The sequence below is a fragment of the Azolla caroliniana genome, unplaced genomic scaffold (genome assembly GCF_043228905.1).
Source record: "Azolla caroliniana isolate FFs.n. ecotype wild unplaced genomic scaffold, voAzoCaro1.0.p SCAF_7, whole genome shotgun sequence".
NCBI lineage: Eukaryota > Viridiplantae > Streptophyta > Polypodiopsida > Salviniales > Salviniaceae > Azolla > Azolla caroliniana.
The window spans coordinates 9538239-9557848 of record NW_028230442.1 but is presented as its reverse complement, the minus strand read 5'-3'; the positions used below and the strand labels follow the sequence as shown (position 1 = coordinate 9557848).

The following is a 19610-nucleotide window of genomic DNA, read 5'->3' as shown; positions in this document are numbered from 1 at the left end:
AGCCATAGCCATAGCAGAAGTGGAGCCCCCCATGGTCCACCGTAATGTACCATGGTAGTGGTGTACCTAGAAGCGAGCGTGTCGTAATGATGTCGAGGAATCATGACGACAATCGGACACAAGGGAGGAATATAAAACTGCGAAATAGAGCTCATGTTTCAACATTACCACACTTCTCCACATGTGTTTTGCTAGTGATTAGAGAGTGCATCATTCCGATTCGAGAGTCTCTCTCTTTCTCATCATTCATATATATATGTATGTATGTATGTAGGTAAAATCTATGGGAACATGCAAGCACACTTTTTGAAATTCTAACGTACATAATCGTTATTTCAATCACTTTGAAACTATCATAAGGAAAATGTTTAGCTTTGATTCCATATGCCATATAATTGACCTTTGAGAACAACAAATAAAATCTCTCTCTCTCTCTCTCTCTCTCTCTTCATAAATAATGGCTTTCATTAAGTAAGAAAAAAACACCAAACTCAATGCCACCCTACGCATCAATTCAAATGGCGACGAATATGATGATATGTGACCTTGCAGAGTTCTCTCTCTTCATGCTTGAGATTCCGCGACTTCTCTAGCACTATCAATTGCCACAAAAGAAATCCTTTTAACTTTACAACATATTTTCTCACCCCAACTTGCGAATCAAAAGTGAAGGCATTCCACATATTCCCATTGAAGCATAGCCCCCAATACCTCACAAACTCAAAAATAATTTGGAAATGAGGCATCAGTTCATTGATCTCCATATGTGCAAAAACCCAACTAAAGGAAGATATGCTTACTCTAGTTAGAGACATCCACACTAAATTGATACACCTCCAAACCATCCTAGCTATCGGGTATGAAAGAAATTGATGCCTATTATGTTCTAATTCCACTAAATAAAAAAAACCATGTTCCTCTAGCAATGTTTCTTTTTTTTAATGCATCCCCTTGATGGTAAAGCCCCAACCATAACTCCCCAAATGAATACCTTAGCTTGTAGCATCAATCAAGAAAACCAACCTACCTGTTGATGATGCACAAGACAATACTACTCTTCCACACGAAAGCTAACAAATCTTTTCCTCATTTGTGTTGTAAAATAGAAGATAGTAATCAAAACCAAAACCAATCTTGATAGCAATTCAGCAAGAAACTCCACACTTGAACACTAACAAATCAAAGAGACACGAGATTTACGTGGAAAACCCCGATGTGGGGAAAAAACCACAGGACCGTTCACAACGACACCAAAATTCTACTAATAAACAATAATCCAGTGGGTACAACAGGTTTTCATCTCTAGTTCAAAACTAGAGGTTTTTACAATTTTCAAGGTAAGTCCTTGGATCAACAAATCTCTACAAATCATCACATATAGTGGCAAATTTCACAGATTCATAAAATCCGATCAAAGTAGAATCTATGAAGATAGGAGGGAAGAACCCAATGATTTATTTGGACCTCTTCCTCCATGTAGGAGGGAAGAACCCAGCAAATCTCCCCCTCACTCCTACATGGGGGGTTCAACCAAACCTGCTTTCAAGCGGCAAGCTTCAATCTTACTCTTAGGTAAGAGTAAGATTTTAGTCAACATGCCCGATCCATTTTGATCAGTGTGCACTTTCTCAAGTGCAACTAATTTTTTTTCCACCACTTTGCGAATCCAATGATATCTTCTTTGAATATGTTTGGTTCGGGCATGGTAGACAACATTCTTAGCAAGGTGAATTGCACTTTGACTATCACAATAAAGTATATACCTTTCTTGGTTCAAACCAAGTTCTTCAAGAAAATTCATCATCCATAACAACTCCTTGCATGCTTTAGTGGCTGCAATATATTCAGTCTCTGTTGTTGACAACGCAACACACTTTTGTAGCTTAGATTGCCAAGATACAACTCCTCCTGCAAATGTCATCAAATACCCAGAAGTAGACTTGCTAGAATCAATATCACCTAACATATTTGCATCTGTGTAGCCATCTAACATAGGTTGTCCAGGTCCAAAACATAAACAAACTCTAGAAGTACCCCTGAGATACCGGAGAATCCATTTCACGGTTGTCCAGTGCTCCTTTCCTGGATTTGGCATGAATCGACTAACAACTCCAACTGCATGTGCAATGTCTGACCTTGTACACACCATGGCTTACATCAAACTACCAACAATGGAGGCATAAGGCACTATCTTCATCTCTTCTTTGTCTTCTTTACTTGTAGGACACTGACTAGAACTCAATTTCATATGGCTTGCAAGTGGAGAACTCACATCTTTAGCCTTGTCCATGTTGAACTTTTGGAGCACCTTTTCGATGTACTTCTCTTGTGATAACCATAGCTTCTTGTTCTTTCTATCACGGGAGATGTTCATGCCCAAAATTTGCTTTGCAGGGCCAAGATCCTTCATGGCAAAGGACTTGCTTAAAGCATTCTTCAAACTAACAATCCTCTCTTGGTGTTAAAACCAACAATCAACATATCATCCACATATAAAGGAGGAATCAAGAAATCACTCTCAGAGTAATTCTTAACAACTAACAATCCTCTTGGTGTTAAAACCAACAATCAACATATCATTCGCATATAGAAGAGGAATCAAGAAATCACTCTCAGAGTAATTCTTCACAACTAACAATCCTCTTGGTGTTAAAACCAACAATCAACATATCATCCACATTTAGAAGAGGAATCAAGAAATCACTCTCAGAGTAATTCTTCACAACTAACAATCCTCTTGGTGTTAAAACCAACAATCAACATATCATCCACATATAGAAGAAGAATCAAGAAATCACTCTCAGAGTAATTCTTCACAACTAACAATCCTCTTGGTGTTAAAACCAACAATCAACATATCATCCACATATAGAAGAAGAATCAAGAAATCACTCTCAGAGTAATTCTTCACAAACACACAATGATCCGTTGTGTTTTGTGAAAACCATGATCAACCATGGATGACCCAAATTTCTTATACCATTGACGAGGTGCTTGTTTTAAACCATACAAGCCTCTAGTTTTGAACTAGATATGAAAACATGTTGTACCCACTGTATTATTGTTTATTAGTAGAATTTTGGTGCCGTTGTGAACGGTCTTGTGGTTTTTTCCCCACATCGGGGTTTTCCACGTAAATCTCGTGTCTCTTTGATCTTGTTAGTGTTCAAGTGTGAAGTTTCTTATTGAATTGCTGTCAAGATTGGTTTTGGTTTTGATTACTATCTTCTATTTTACAACATAATTGGGGAAAAGATTTGTTAGCTTTCGTGTGGAAGAGTAGTATTGTCTTGTGCTTCCGAACCCAACACTACCTTGATCACATGAAACCATTAGGTAATGGGCTTACGAAAACCCCATATCTTCATAACCCTTTCTTCCATCCACTTATGTTTGTCAATAAACTTGTGATAAACATCATTTCTTGAGATCGTAGTTAATCTCCTATTTCCAACAAACCTCTCTCTCTCTCTCTCTCTCTCTCTCTCTCTCTCTCTCTCGTTTTCTCCATAAAAAATTATAATCTTAGTGTAATTTTCCAGTTGCCCTCAAGGGGTGGATTGTATTGACTGTGTGTACCAACTTTATGGTCAAAATGCACTCAAAGTTGTATATGAGTTCTTTCCTTCTTTTCATTTGTTCATGTCATCTCTCGACTTCTCTACAACATCTTTCTCTCCAAATTTATATAGAGAAGGGAAATCATACAATGACAATCTCTTCAGTTATTCAGAGATCAAGTTATCGATATGGGAGATACATCAATGTTCTTGGAATCCCATGGATAAAGAAGTGTGTTTTGGTATATTTCTTTAAAATGGACATAAACTAGTTATCCCCTAGCATCATTGACCTTCCTAATAAGAATCTAGATAAGCACTAATGATATTGATTGATTAAGCAATTAACACACTCTAAACACAATACTTACACAAATGTACATTAGACAAGATAGGCCATTACTCTCTCGGAACTAAAAATGAAGTTAGTATTTGATTAAGTGTACGTAAGGATATGTACATCATATTATTATTATTTTGTATACATCCTAATAATGGAAAGCTTATTATATTAATTAACGTAAATGACATAGAATATGCTTATGCATGAAAGGAAATTACATGTACATGCTTAATTGTTTGTTTTACAACATTACGTGTCAATGCTTGGTCGGAAGCTTGAGAAAATAAAATGACTAATATTATGATCAAAGCACATAATTACACATGAAAAAGAAAGTTTGTGTGAGGTTATGAAGAGTCATCTAGAGTAAGTTTGAAATGAGTATTGTCTCTGTGTGCTTGCTTGGTATGGTAATCACATCCATTTTAACACCTTGGCATCATGACAAGCCATCTATGCAAAACTGATGACTTGTACACCAATGTTTGTGTATTCCAAATTTTCGCATCGAAATGTGTCACTTGGAAATCCAAAGTACTCTTTTAAGTAAGCATATGAGTGTCCCTCATTATGGGCTCATTCCAAACATGGCAACTTGTTTTGTTTGTTAAAGCTTTGCTTTTCACACCATTGTTGGAACACATTGTAACACACTTTAAGGTGTAGGAAGCAATCATTGTGACATAGACATATTACTCAAAGCAATTATATACAAAATCATTTATTGTACACTCTAAAGAAACTCTAGGCAAGAAATCACTAGTGCCAATAAATGACATGCGAGTGATAGGTAAGAAGGATCAAATAATTTCTCAAATCAATTTTGAAATATTCGAAGAGCTCAACAATTTATACATCAAATCATTCTTGTACACACTTAAAATATTTTAGCCAAGAGACCCAAAGTGCCAATAAATGAAACACAAGTGACAAGGATCAAATAATTTCAATTTCTTGAATAAACACAAGAAAAGAATCGAATAACTGTTTGTTGACATCAATCCAAATACATTTTTGTGGTAACTTTCTTTTAACTATATATATATATATATATATATATAATACATGCTTTAAATTCATTTTTCTATTTAACAATAGATGCCATTTATAACTCTCATTGGCACCTCAAATGAAAAGAGAATCAAATCTAGCATTACATGATAGATTGCTCTTTTATCGCCATTGCAGTAACAACAATAGCCAATTGATTGATTGTTTACACTAACCTTGGAGAGGATTGATTGACGGATAGATTGATTGATTTTTATCAATCCTCAAGATATTGATTGTGCCTTGTCATTTTCACAGTCTCTAAGGGCACTTATGTCGCCAGCAGATTGTTCACACAAACCTTGGACAGAGGATGGATTGATTTATTTTAACAATCTTCATGATATTGATTGTGGGTTGCCACTTTCACAGATTCTTCAAGAGCAATGATATCCTTCTCTTCAGGATAAAGAGGCAAGAAGTTCATATCCATAGAATACAGGGGTAAGAAGCTCATATCTCCAGTTGAACCGTCTCTACTTTCTTCATCCATTGCTAAATTTTCCTCAGAAAGATATACATCTCGTAACTTTAGCCGATGATATTGCACTACTTCTCGTAGAAACTGATTTTCCCGTGCATATGAGGCGTTCTCCTGTGCTAACCTGCCCTTCTCAGCAAGGAGGGCTTCGAGTTGAAGTCTTACCTAGTAAAAAGATCCATGGACGTGATCCCTTAAAATCAAGGAGGTGTATATGACAACCATCAAGATCTTCATGTTAATGCAACAGAGTTGGCTATTCTAATAGATGCAGTTACAATTGCTAATGCAAATACCATCACAATGTATGATGAATATGATAGTAACTGGGAAATGCACGACTAAGAAGCAACACGATATATAAAGCTTTTATAGGTAAGCACGAAAAAATTAAACAGGATCCAAAAAAACAGTCCAAGTCAAGATCTTGTTTATGTGAGAAAAGCTGTTAATAGCAGCAGCGGAAGAGTTAAAACAAAATAGACACAGCCAAGCTGTGAGAAGGCTGTTAGACAGCAGTAGAAAAAATGGTTGCAAAGAGTAGAGACACAGCCAAAGAGTTGTGCTTGTTTCTAAGTAGCAGCAGAAAATAATCTTATTACAAAAGAGGCTGGTATAAGCCTATTTATACAAAATTGGGAATAGTTGTTTGGTAGTTAAGAGACTCTTGTACTACCAAACAGGTACAATAAACTAGGAATAAAAAGGGAATATCTTGGAAAAAGTGGAAGAGACAAAAGGCATTTAAAGCATTGCAGATTCTAGAGAGAGAAGGCATTTAAAGAGTTGCAGATTCTAGAGAAAGAAGAATCTGGGAAGAGAGAATGTAGTACAGAGATAATAAAGATGAAAGAGAGTGCAGGTCTGGAGCTGCCACCCTCCAACAGTTTATATTTGAGCCTCTCAAATATTTGTTAACTTGTTTTACAGATCTTGTTGTATTTGAGCCTCTCAAAGATTTCTCAATCAAGAATAATCTTCCAAAGGCACTAGGAAATTTGGTATCTTTCAAGTTTCACATAATTAGTGCCAAATAATAGGTGCAGCACGTGAAGCAAATCAGCACAGTGAATTTTTATCAGAGTCTGGACTTGATGGGAAAGTCAGCCATGTTAACATGGCCTGCCTAAGGTCTTCAACTGATTTGTGATATTCTTCCAATAAGCAGTAGTAATAACACTACCACAGGCTGTTCCAGATTACTTACATCAAAATCTAGCCTAATGTTTTGGTTGAATCCTTTTTATTGAAAAATAGTCATGCCCAAAATGTGTTCATAGCCTAGACTCAACAGAGTACAGCCAAAACAGTGATAATAAATCTATATATTGTCAATTTCTTCAATCACTACATGAAAAGAGATTAAATTACATAAATGCACGAGTGGATGGAGTTGGACACCTAACATCTCATGACTTCCAATAATATGCTTGCATATTGTCAATGTCTGAACCACCAAAATTTGGAGATTTAACAAAGAAACATAACTTCCTCATTTACAACAAATTATAACAGTTTCTATCACTTCAAGGTGCTATACACTCCACATTCCAAGGATATTATACACATGCATCTTCATAAACAAGCATCTTTAAGCTTTTCTCTATCGGGTTTAGGAGAAATACCAGATCATCATCTTCATGTCTTAGACCCTTGTTATCGTTCTCCTTTAGTCTCCTGTTCTCCTCTTCAAGTTGTGCACAGTGCTGCAGTGTGATTGCAATATCTGTTTTCACATCTTTCAGTTCACGTGAAAGCATTTTTGCCTTCGTGGCCATTGCCATTGCTACCTACAGAAATTTTGAAAGGATACCAACTTACATCCTTAAAAGTGTACCATCAAGTAGGAAGTGCATTACTTTAAACCCATGAATGACTCATTCTAACATGTGAAATATATTCCATACCATAACAGAGTTACCAAATTTCAACAGTCGAAATCAGTATCATGGATGAAAATTAAGGTTTGGTGATGCACTTACATCTCTTGATGCTTTTAATTGAGTGTCCTTGGTTACACCCAACTTCTCAATTGAGTGTTCTTGGCCCTGGGATTCAATTCCCTGCGATACTTTGATATATTTGGCTGAGCCTTTTTTTTCAACTGAGCCTTCGTGAAGCTTTATCATGATGGGATCAACACCTGGGGATGCTTTAAGTGGCACATCTTCAAGGAACTGTGACTTTTCTTCTACTTTTGTTTTAACTTTGGGAGCACTAGGTAAGCATTTCCCTGAGGATGAGGTATCCAAGGTCTTTTTCAATACCCTACTCCGAGGTTCTGCATATATGAAATTTGTAGCCTTCGTCTCCACGATATTCAACCCTTCCTAACATCAATAGGAAAGCCAGCAACATGATCACTTCAGCACTTGACAGTTATTTATGATTAGCAAGCTTGGGTATTTATAGCAAATTTAAAAAGGCTACCTCGATCACATTTCCAAGAGTATCACTTATGAGAGACAATGAGGATGTAAGAGCTTCAAATCCTCTATGTACAGAAACTGAGGTTTGTCGCTTTCCTGAGAATGATTTATTACCTTTTCCCTGATTGAGAAGAATTTGCCCAAGTTAGCAATGTGCCAGAACTCCAAAAAGTGTATAGAAATGAAAATATGAAGTTTAAAGGTATACTTGTTTAACAAGGATATCAGTTTTTTGCAACTGCTTTGAATTCTTTAGGGTAAACTGAAAAGCAGAATCTTCACAAACAGATGTCTTTCTTGCAGAGTAGCTCCAGAATTTCTCATCAAAGACATTTGTCAATTTCTGCAAAGACAAAAAAACATGTATTTATACAACTTTACTAGCTTCTACTAAATTATCATCATTCAGGATGTCAGAACGTTAGCTTCTTGGTAAAACCATGGTCTGGCACTATAATTAATATATATTCTGCAAAGATAAATATTCTTGCATTTAAATAGTATATTAGAATCCACTTATTATTGTCGTTCATGATGTCAAAAACGTTTCCCTCTTATTACAACTCAAAATCTAGCCCTTTAATCAATATATATGCTGCAGTAACCAAATGGCATGCAGTTAATAGTCATGTTACATTCCACCTAGTTATTGTCATTCAAGATGCAAGAAAGTTCCATTCTTAACACAATGTTCTAGCCCTTGAACCAGAATATATTCTGCACTGAAAAAAATTCATGCGTTTGTACTATATTAGTTTATAACCAGTTATTATCATTCAGGATGCGAGAATATCTAATTCTTGGTAGAACCATGGCCTAACCCTTTAATCTGAATATAGATCTTTAAATGCAAGAAAACTGGATGCGCTTACGTTGTGTTGAAATATTATGAGACCAGCACATTTATCAGAAAAGAACATTGTGCATACTAGTCAGGAACCATCAGTTATTTTCTTTTCACACAAGAGGCAGGTTGCAAATTTCCTCTACTCAAAGAACAAAACAAAATATCAAAACAGTAAAAGGATTTCTATTTTTTGACATTCTCCATGCTGGAAGAACAATAAGCAGAGTCACAATACCACGATAAGCAGAAGTAATGACTAACCTCATCTGACGAGTAGGATGAAGTAGGAGAGTCATCACTGTCCATGGCACAATTTCCAAGCCGTAAACATGAACTGAGTTTAACAGAATCTGCAAACATACAAGTTCTTTTGTCAAAGACTCTCTCATACATGATGAGGCCAAAGTTTCAAAGCATCTTTCGATATGGTAGGTCAGTGTCTTAAGCTTTCATATCACGGCATCTTTAGACATGGCAGATCCATTTAAACCAATTTCTCTTTGGTAATTGCTCTTGAGGATCCAAGTGAGCTACGTGAAGTAAAACATTGGCCTTTGTTTACAATTGTGGAACTCATCATTCCATTCAGTTTAACAATTCAATGAAATGGGTGGAATCATCCACAAAGCTCAGAATCAGATAGAATGAGCATTAGAATCATTTTTACATTCTGAAAGCTTCAACCATCTCACTTTCAATAATGCCCATTTTTCTATCATCCGAGAGCACTTGATTTCACTCTTATGAGAGCTTCAACGATCTCATTTTGGATAATGTTGTATTTTCCTTCATCCAGGGGCGGTTAATACACTTGATCTCATTGCTATGTAAGGGTAATAATCTGATACGATTAAATCATGCGAGAGAAAGCTCAAAGCCAACATGAGGGTTTACAAAAAAATTCTCTATACAGATCCTCTATGTGCGACAATCTAGTATAAAACAGAGGAAGCCGAACATGCTATCTGTGGAGGAAGCCCTCTATTCCATCACTCTAGCATAGTTAATGCAGTGCATTTCAGTTTTGCTTATATAGCTTTCTATATAAGCCTAATCAACCCCATGGTTGAACCTAGTGGACACAGTAACACCACCTAGTTATAACTAAGCTACAACAGGAAACTTATTGTACTCGGAAGGTTTTCAAGCCTGTCATGCAGGAATTAGTGAAAGCATGGCCAACAAATTGATGCTCTCTCTGCATCATTACCTGATGGTATTCCAGACAAGTCAACATAGTTTATCTGTTCGTTCTCATGGACGCAGAGAAAGACAAAGCTTTTACCGAAGCTTCTCCATACAAATCCTAACTTAACTTGATCTCCAAATTTTGCTTCTCTACACAAGTTATAATTCTACATGCTTCAAAATCTCCCCGTCTTGTTTCATTACACAACCCAATATTGCTTCTCCGTACAAAATATAACATAGTATTCTTATTTCAATGTTTCTTACTTATGCAAACCCTAACTTAAAGTTTATATAATATTATTGGCGCGACGGAACACATTGACATAGATAGAGATATTCAATCTCGATCTTTCTAAGGTCTGATTTAAAAGCAAAGAATTTACAAAAGCTGCTTCTTCTTCTGGATACAATCATCGTTTCAAAAAAGCAGAAACCATTTACCAAAATCTTCCCCTTTCTCTGTATACAATTAACAGATTCAGAAAACATAAAGTCGAAATTGTCTATCGAAATCTTCTTCTTCCTCTTCCTCTATATAAAAATCAAATGGATTCAAAAAAGTGAGAGATCAATCTCCGACAGAAGACTTATTCTTCTTTGTGCAATCACACAGAATCAAAACAGAAGTATGTACCAAAACCATCTTTTTTCATCGTCATTTTTTCATCTGCGTGCAATCGAGAAACCAGAAGAATAACAACGCAAAGAAATAAATGGAAGGAAGACAATGCCTTACTCTTTCTTACATCTGTGTGTGGACGGGTATGTGAGTGAGGAGAAGAAGAAGAAGGAAGAAAGAAGGCAAACTAAGGGAGACAACAAAATGGGCGATCAGAAAAGAGCCGATCTCTGCACCTCCCAACTGCTGCTGCGTTGCACTCTGTGTGCCTGTGCCTGTGCCTGTGCCTGTGCCTGTGCCTGTCTGTGTTTTGATGAGCAGCTCAAGCTCAATCCATCAATCAAGCAATCGTGGATTTCGGGTCTTTTGGAAGAAGAAGAAACACACACACACACACACATGAAGAATGGAGAATGGATACGAATGGAGAATGGATACGAATGAATGGGCCCCTCTTCATTCTTCATTCGTAATAGTAGTAGTGGTGGTAGTAATAGACTGAGTCCGGAGTAATCGTTGTAGATTTGGGGAGAATGAGGGAATGAATGAAGGAGTGAAGAATTATTAGGAATTTGTCCGTCTTATGGGAGAAGTCGGACATTCCAAGTCTAAAGAGAAGTCGACAATTGAAGTTTAGGAAGAAGTCGACAGTTGAATTGATGAGTTGAACACAGGATGGTCGATCGGATTGACCAATGGTTCTTGGAGGAGATAGAGAGTCGACCACATTGATGGATACTCCAAGTGAAGACAAGGTCGACAAGTCGGGCTAACCGGATGGTCGAAGACAAGGCCGACAAGTTGGGCCGATTAATTATTATATACATTATATAATAATAATGGCTACATTTGTAAATAGCCCATATTGTGTATGACTATTGCGTATGACTGTTGTTTTAGCTCTAGAATGTATTTGCCTAATTTCTTTATATCTAGAGTATCTAATAGTTTGGGGAGGGTGGGAGACGAACCAAGTATGTCTTGGTATTTTGCCCTTATCTCGGCATAGGTTGGACACTTGCATGTAAAGTGGTACTCATCCTCTATCTCTATGTGACATAACCTACATATCCTTTCCTCCCTAGGGACTCCACTAGTACGCCCATTCTCAATCTCAAGTTGGTGAGATGATATTCTAAGTTGTCCAATGGCATCTAGATATTTTGGCCGCGTGATAAAACCTAACTCAGAGAAGTGCATGAAGTGTTTCTTATAGTAAAACATTTTAGATGGGAGTGGCTCTAGTGGGGTGATCCATTTACACCGAGTGTAAATTTGCCATATTTCTTGGCGTATTACTTTATTGCGGTCCTCATGAGAGATTAAAGTGTTATCACTCGTGTGGTTGTACCCAAGGGGAGGTAGGTTATTAATGTCTAGACCATTCGCAAGAAGCCAAGTCACCATCATGTCATACCATGAGCTAGTATAGCCGGACTCATACAATGATCGAGAGGCCTTAAAGGCTTGATGAGATATTCTATCATGTGGTTGGCTATGTATCCTGTGAATGAAGACTACAAGTTGAAAAAGTGCCTCTACTAATATTGGGGGTAACGTGAACTCAGCCTTAATAATGTCATGTGGTACAGTCGATTTGCTTCGGAGTTGGCGTGATAGCATCATAGCTAATGGTCTCTCTAATTGCATCCACATGAAAGATGGTAATCCTAGAGCCCAAATCGTTGATGCATACATGAGGGAGGGGGTCACTAATGAGTCAAAGAGCCACCCTTTAGTCCGTGGCTCTTGAAAGTGTGCTTGGTGGCATTGTCTCTCTAGGAGTGAGAGGGATGCATGTCCTCTCGTGAGTCTATCCTTCGATGCCTGTGTCATCGAAAATTTACCTGAGCGGGCACTAAAAGTGACTCTGAGATAGACGTATGATCCAACCACCTCGACTGGGCTATGGGAAATAGTTAGGTGACACTTAGCTCTAACTTGGGCCGATGTGTGGAAGATAAGGACTTTCGTTTTCCGTAGATTCACTACCAATCCTCGTTGTACACAAAAGTCATCTAAGGCATTAAGGTGCCTTTGTAGGTCGTGTTCGGATTTAGAGAGCAAAACTATGTCATCCGCATAGAGCAAGATACGAACCTGCTTATCCCCAAGGACCACTCCGGTGCCTCCCTCACGAGCAATAAAATCTGTGATCTCATCAATGTAGATCTCAAAAAGCATCGGTGATAGGGGGCAACCTTGTTTTACACCAATAGTGCTAGTGAAACGGTTAGATAGGCCACCTGGGCATCGGACACACCCGGACACTTGTTCATATAGTGCGTAGATGGCCCATACCATATCATCTGGTATCCTCAAGATTTTAAGTCTATCAAACAACCGCTCTCTAGGGACTGTGTCAAAGGCTTTGCGGAAGTCCACAAAACAACAATATAATTTCTTCTTGCGAGCCTTAGTTTGGTCAATTAGGCATCTAAGTGTGAAGATATGATCAATAGTGGAGAAGGCTCGTCTAAAGCCAGCTTGTTCAGGTGCACGAAGGTTTAGGGTCTCCATATAATCGCTAAGCTCTGCTTCCATTACTGCACCATATAACTTAGCAAGGGTATGGCCTATATAATGGTCCTATATGTATTTGGGTCCATGGGGTCCCCCCCTTTATGTATGGGGGCCACTGTATTCGTAGTCCACTGTGGTGGAAAACCCTCCGCAAGGGCACGATTGAAGATTAGAGTTAGCAAGGGAGCTAGGCACTCTCTCGTATATATAATGTGTTCTGCTCGCAATCCTGTGTGGTCCATGGACTTCCTATGTTGTAATTTCTTTATGACCTTCACGACCCTAGAGGTCATGAAAAGTGTCCCCGTGGTAGGCCGGGGTGTGGAAGGCATTGGAATGGGTGGTTGGTTTGGGATTTGGTAAAGTCTCTCTGTATATGTGTGCCAAGTTTCGGGATCTTCGATGGGTGTTTGTGGTCTTGGCTCCCGTAGTCTCTTCCATGTCGTGGCGCAATCGTTACTCATGAGCATATGGTAGAGTTCCCAATATTGGGATGCCTCCCACGCTCGTCTCTTACGACGTGTCATCTTGCGCATTTCTTTGCGAGCTTGTATGGAGGTAATACTACCATTGAGTTGCGATACTGTAAGTTGTCTATGTAAGTCCCTACAATCCTCATCATACCATTTATTTTGTGGCATTGATCCTGATCTACCTTGATTTGAGTGTTTTGTATATGGGAAACTGCTAGCTGTTGCGGAGTGAAGGATGTGTGTGAGTTTCGTACTAAGGCTTTCTAACGGTAGGGAGGGATCAAGGGAGGGGAGATGGGCCTGAACATGTTGAGAGTATATGTCAGAGAGCTCATGTGTGAAATGTATTGTGGTGTGATGGCATGGTTGACTAGACTTGGTGACCTTAGAGATATCACATTTTAGCTCGAAGTATAAGAAACTATGGTCTGCGCCAATAGGGCATGGGGCCACTCGAAAGGAGTTAATCATGTGGGTAGCTTCAGGGCGTCCTATTAGATAATCAACTGTGCTTTCCCCTCCTCCCTGTGGGAAACATGTGAGCTCTTCCGAGCCCGACCACTTAGCTAAACCATTATATATGACCATTCGGTGCCGACTGCCAAGTTTGAGCAGATGATGGCCAAAGCTCGTGGCGTCCGCACCTTGATCCTTTGATCTACGTGTGGTGCCTATGTCTAAAGGATCGACATTTACCATTTCTAGGTTTCTATTCATCTGAAATACTGTGCATTGTCGGGATTGGGTTCTCGCATTGAAGTCTCCTACAAGAAATACTTCTCCTTGGGAAGAATATTGGATTATGTCATCCGATAGGGGTTTGTATGGAGAAGGCCCATGTGGCATTCCTTCATCGACTAATCTCGCCAAGCCACCAATATTATAACGGGATCCTTTTGGGGGAAAGTAACAAATGGCAAAAAATACTGCCTGGTCTTTGCTTGTGGAGACTTTCACCCACATAAAACGAGCTTCTGGGTCTATCTTCATTATTTCTATCCTATTATGGAGCTCTCTATGAAACAGTATTGCGACACCTCTAGATCCCCTAGTAGTGTGTCGACGTGAGGTTTGTCTAAAAGCGGACTCCCAACGGAATCCTTCGACCCGTGGGATTCCTCTATTTGGGCTCTGATGTGTTTCTACCAAGTGTCATGAAGACATACATCTTGGCTTATCATGACATTCATCTTAGCGAACCAGGAATCGAACCCATAACCTCTTGGTTTACATATTGTACTTTAACCATTGTAATAACATATGTGAGATGTAATCATAATAATTATATGTTTAGTTATTACGAGATATTTAGAACATTCTAGATTATTCTAGAATGTTCTTGAATATTTCATGATTATATTTATTATTATTATTATTCATAAATATCTAAAATATTCTAGAACATTCTAGAATACTCCATAAGGGCCTATAAATAAGAGTCCATACACTCATCACAACTCATTCGGTTCAACACCAGTCTTTAGCCCTTAGCCTACTCCTTGTAATCTTCTTTCTCATAATATAATCGCATTCCCATTTCTTATCTCTCACTTATACTTTTCTCTCTCTCGCACTCTCTCCCTCTTTCACTCTCTTTCTATCACTATCGCTATCTCTACCGCTCTCGCCATCTCTATCGTTATCATTATCTCTATCGCCATCGCTCTCTCTCTGCTTCCTACTCAAGAGCCACGACAGTTTGAACCGAATATTTCTTTTCCCTTTCTCCAATAACCCTAGCAAGCTTTCTTCTTTATCCTTCTTTCTTTTTCCCCCGCGGTTATGGAGTCGGTCAGCAAGCAAGAGTATATGCGTGTCCTTTCGGAGCTCGATATGCTCACCACTAAGTTTGTGGCATTAGAGCAAGAAAATCAAAGGCTACTCGGGGATCTTCAACAAGTCAGTACTGAGAAAGCTCATCAATATGAGGAGTTATCACAACGGGTTCATCAACTTGAGGCTACTATATTAACATTACGAGAACAAGCGGCGGGGGTTCAAAACTCCCCAAGGGAACCAAAGATTAGCCTCCCTGCCAAGTTTGATGGTACCAGATCTCTCTTTCGAGGTTTCCTCAATCAAGTTCGTTTGGTGATTCAGTTACATCCCAATCGGTATCCAACTGATGCTGCCCGTGTGGGATTAATAGGAACCTTGCTAAGCGGTACAACGTTAGCATGGTTTGCACCACTTCTTGAGAAGAAATCACCATTACTGGAGGATTTCGAGGCATTCGTTAAGGAGTTTCAAGCTAGTTTTGGAGATACGGATAGCACTAGGACTGCAATAAACAAGATTCGAAGACTCCGACAAGGAGATCGTCCCGCTTCAGCTTATGCCGCAGATTTCCGTCTCTTGGCATGCGACATCCCTTGGGATGAGGCAGCCTTAATGGATCAATTCCGTCAGGGTTTGCGTAACGATGTCAAAGATCTTCTTCTTACTTTCCATGAAGATCCAAAGTCTCTTACTGAAGCTATTAGCCGAGCTGTGCGATGTGATAATCGCCTATTTGAGCGACGTTCTGAACGTCAACAAATGTTACGCCGCCAACCGGAACAGACATACGCTTCTATAGTCGCCACACCGCCACAAGGTTCTAGACCCGTTACGAGGGATGGTCCCACTCCGATGGAAATAGAGTCGACACAACGTCGAGGGCCCTTATCAGATGCTGAGAAACAACGACGTCGGGCGCATCGCCTATGCCTCTACTGTTAAGAAGAAATCTCCTGCTAGTGCACCCATCTTTTTCGTTAAGAAGAAAGATGGTACGCTTCGTATGGTCGTGGATTATCGAGGCTTGAATAAAGTGACCGTTAGAAACCGATATACTCTCCCATTGATCTCAAGCCTTCTAGAACGCCTCAGTGAAGCAAAGTATTTCACGAAGTTAGATCTTCGAGGTGCCTACAACCTTGTTCGAATTCGTCCTGGGGATGAATGGAAGACGGCGTTCCGCACTCGCTATGGTCATTTTGAGTACACAGTGATGCCTTTTGGCCTCACGAATGCACCAGCAGTCTTCCAACATATGGCGAATGATATTTTTCGAGACTTCCTCGATATCTTCATCATTGTTTACCTGGATGATATCTTGATCTACTCAAAAACTCAAGAAGAACATGATATACATGTTCGCCAAGTTTTGCAACGGCTACGAGAGTATGGTCTCTATGCAAAATTGGAGAAGTGTAGTTTCGACCAACGTCAAGTGGAGTTTTTGGGGTACATAGTCTCTTCAAATGGCATCTCTATGGATCCATCAAAGGTTCAAACAATTTTGGATTGGCAAACACCACAGTCCGTGCGAGATGTGCAATGTTTTTTGGGGTTCGCAAACTTTTATCGCAAGTTCATCAAAGATTATTCAAAAATTGTGTTGCCCCTCACTCAACTGACGCACAAGAATCGATCATTTGTATGGAGTATAGATGCGAACTCTGCATTTGAGGGTTTAAAGCAAGCATTTACATCCGCACCAATCTTAATCCATGTCGATCCAATGAGGCGCTTTATACTTGAAGCTGATGCATCGGATTTCGCACTCGGAAGTGTACTATCCCAAATTGGTGATGATGGTGAACTGCACCCGGTGGCTTTTCACTCACGAAAATTTGAAGCCGCAGAAATCAACTATGAGATTCACGACAAAGAGCTTCTTGCCATTGTGGATTCTTTTCAACAATGGCGTCATTTTCTGGAGGGTTCTTCTCAGCAGATTATTGTCTACAATGATCATAAAAATCTAACATACTTTCAAAGTGCTCGAGTCTTGAATCGACGACAAGCTCGTTGGGCGCAGTTCTTAACTCGTTTCGATTTTGTAATTCTATATCGCCCTGGGATGCAACAAGGAAAAGCAGATGCTTTATCTAGACGTTCGTATATGGAACTTCAACCTGGAGAGGCCGCATTTGAAAGCCAAAATCAAATCCTCTTAGGTCCTGATCGTCTACGAATAATGGCAATGCATACCATCAACACACCGGGAGATTCAAGGCTTCTTGATTCCATTCGTGAGCAGATTGCGACTGATGCATTCGCCCAAGAGGTTTTGAGCCATATTATCCCAAATCGTGCATCTAGCTCCCAAACTCAAAATCCTCGTCTAGACTACACCCAGTTTAGTTGGCATGATGGGTTACTTTTTCGACAAACTCTCTTGTATGTGCCTGACGGTCCTTCTCGACTCAAAGTCATGCAACAATGTCATGACACACCAATGGCGGGACACTTCGGCATCCACAAGACTTTTGAGTTGATTTCTTGCCGATATTGGTGGCCACGGCTTCGCCATTTTGTTACGGATTATGTTCGTAGCTGTGATACATGTTGCCGATCAAAAAAGCCTCGACATCATCCATATGGCTTATTACAGCCAATGCCTATTCCGGAGAGCCCATGGAAATCTATTTCCTTGGACTTTATTACGGATCTTCCACCTTCCAAGGGATTTGATTCGATTCTCACGGTTGTCGATCGTTTTACGAAGATGGCACATTTCCTTCCATGCACAAAGACCATTACTAGTCAAGAGACAGCTGATTTACTCATGCGGGAGGTGTTTCACCATCATGGTCTTCCGGATGATATTATCAGTGATCGGGGTCCCCAATTCATCTCGAAATTTTGGCGGCACATGTTCAAACTCTTACATACTTCTTGTAAACTCTCTTCCGGCTACCATCCAGAGACTAATGGGCAGAGTGAGCGCACCAACCAAACAGTCGAGCAATATCTACGTTGTTTTGTCAACTATCAACAAGATGATTGGGTGGATTTACTACCTTTGGCAGAATTTGCTTATAACAACTCCGAGCATTCTTCTACTGGATATTCCCCATTTTTTGCAAACATTGGGTACCATCCTCGTTGGACGATGCTTGAACATCCTGAACTCCCAAAAAACCCAGCTGCTGAAGATCGGCTCACTCGACTCCAAGAAGTTCAGGATATGCTTTTGCATCATTTATGTGAAGCCCAAAACACTCAAAAGAAGATTGCTGACCGTCATCGGCGTGATTCATCGACTACATTTCAAGTAGGCGATCGTGTATGGCTCTTACAAGGTAGCATTAAAACGACCCGACCTTGCTACAAATTGGATTATCAACGTTTTGGCCCATATGTCATAAGTGGTAAGATCAATGATGTGACATTTCGTCTTGATCTTCCTCCTCATATGCGTCTTCACCCGGTCTTCCATGTTTCACTTTTGGAGCCTTACACAACGAGCTCTATTCCGGGTCGTGTTACACCTCCCCCACCTCCAATTGACGTTTCCAATGGCTCTGAATATGAGGTTGCCGCTATCCTCGACTCCAAGATCATTCGCAACAAACTATACTACTTGGTTGATTGGTTAGGCTATACACCTAATGATCGAACATGGGAGCCTGCCGAACATCTTGCCAATGCCTCCGACATGGTTGTTGCATTTCACAACCAATATCCTCATAAACCAAGTCTGAACTCTTTTCTTCCGACTCGTGCAACTCGTCATCGAAAAGGGGGGATAATGTCATGAAGACATACATCTTGGCTTATCATGACATTCATCTTAGCGAACCAGGAATCGAACCCATAACCTCTTGGTTTACATATTGTACTTTAACCATTGTAATAACATATGTGAGATGTAATCATAATAATTATATGTTTAGTTATTACGAGATATTTAGAACATTCTAGATTATTCTAGAATGTTCTTGAATATTTCATGATTATATTTATTATTATTATTATTCATAAATATCTAAAATATTCTAGAACATTCTAGAATACTCCATAAGGGCCTATAAATAAGAGTCCATACACTCATCACAACTCATTCGGTTCAACACCAGTCTTTAGCCCTTAGCCTACTCCTTGTAATCTTCTTTCTCATAATATAATCGCATTCCCATTTCTTATCTCTCACTTATACTTTTCTCTCTCTCGCACTCTCTCCCTCTTTCACTCTCTTTCTATCACTATCGCTATCTCTACCGCTCTCGCCATCTCTATCGTTATCATTATCTCTATCGCCATCGCTCTCTCTCTGCTTCCTACTCAAGAGCCACGACACCAAGAAAAGTATATTAGATACCTT

General features: G+C 39.4%; 1 protein-coding gene across 2 annotated transcripts; it reads right to left on the bottom strand.

Annotated features, from left to right (window-relative positions):
• Positions 1-4832: 4832 nt before the first annotated feature.
• LOC147861892 (uncharacterized) lies at positions 4833-10664 on the bottom strand. 2 transcript variants are annotated; one of them, XM_087322616.1, is made up of 7 exons: positions 10648-10664; positions 8972-9060; positions 8072-8206; positions 7865-7984; positions 7417-7764; positions 7060-7224; positions 4833-5599 (listed from the first exon to the last, which is right to left on the bottom strand). In XM_087322616.1, exons 2-7 carry the CDS (start codon positions 9014-9016, stop codon positions 5282-5284), a joined length of 1131 nt encoding a protein of 376 aa, XP_087178742.1. In that variant the 5' UTR covers positions 9017-9060; positions 10648-10664; the 3' UTR covers positions 4833-5281. The 2 variants fall into 2 exon arrangements, with proteins under 2 accessions (XP_087178742.1, XP_087178743.1); XM_087322617.1 differs by lacking the exon at positions 10648-10664 and adding an exon at positions 9921-9937.
• Between the last annotated feature and the right edge of the window lie 8946 nt (positions 10665-19610).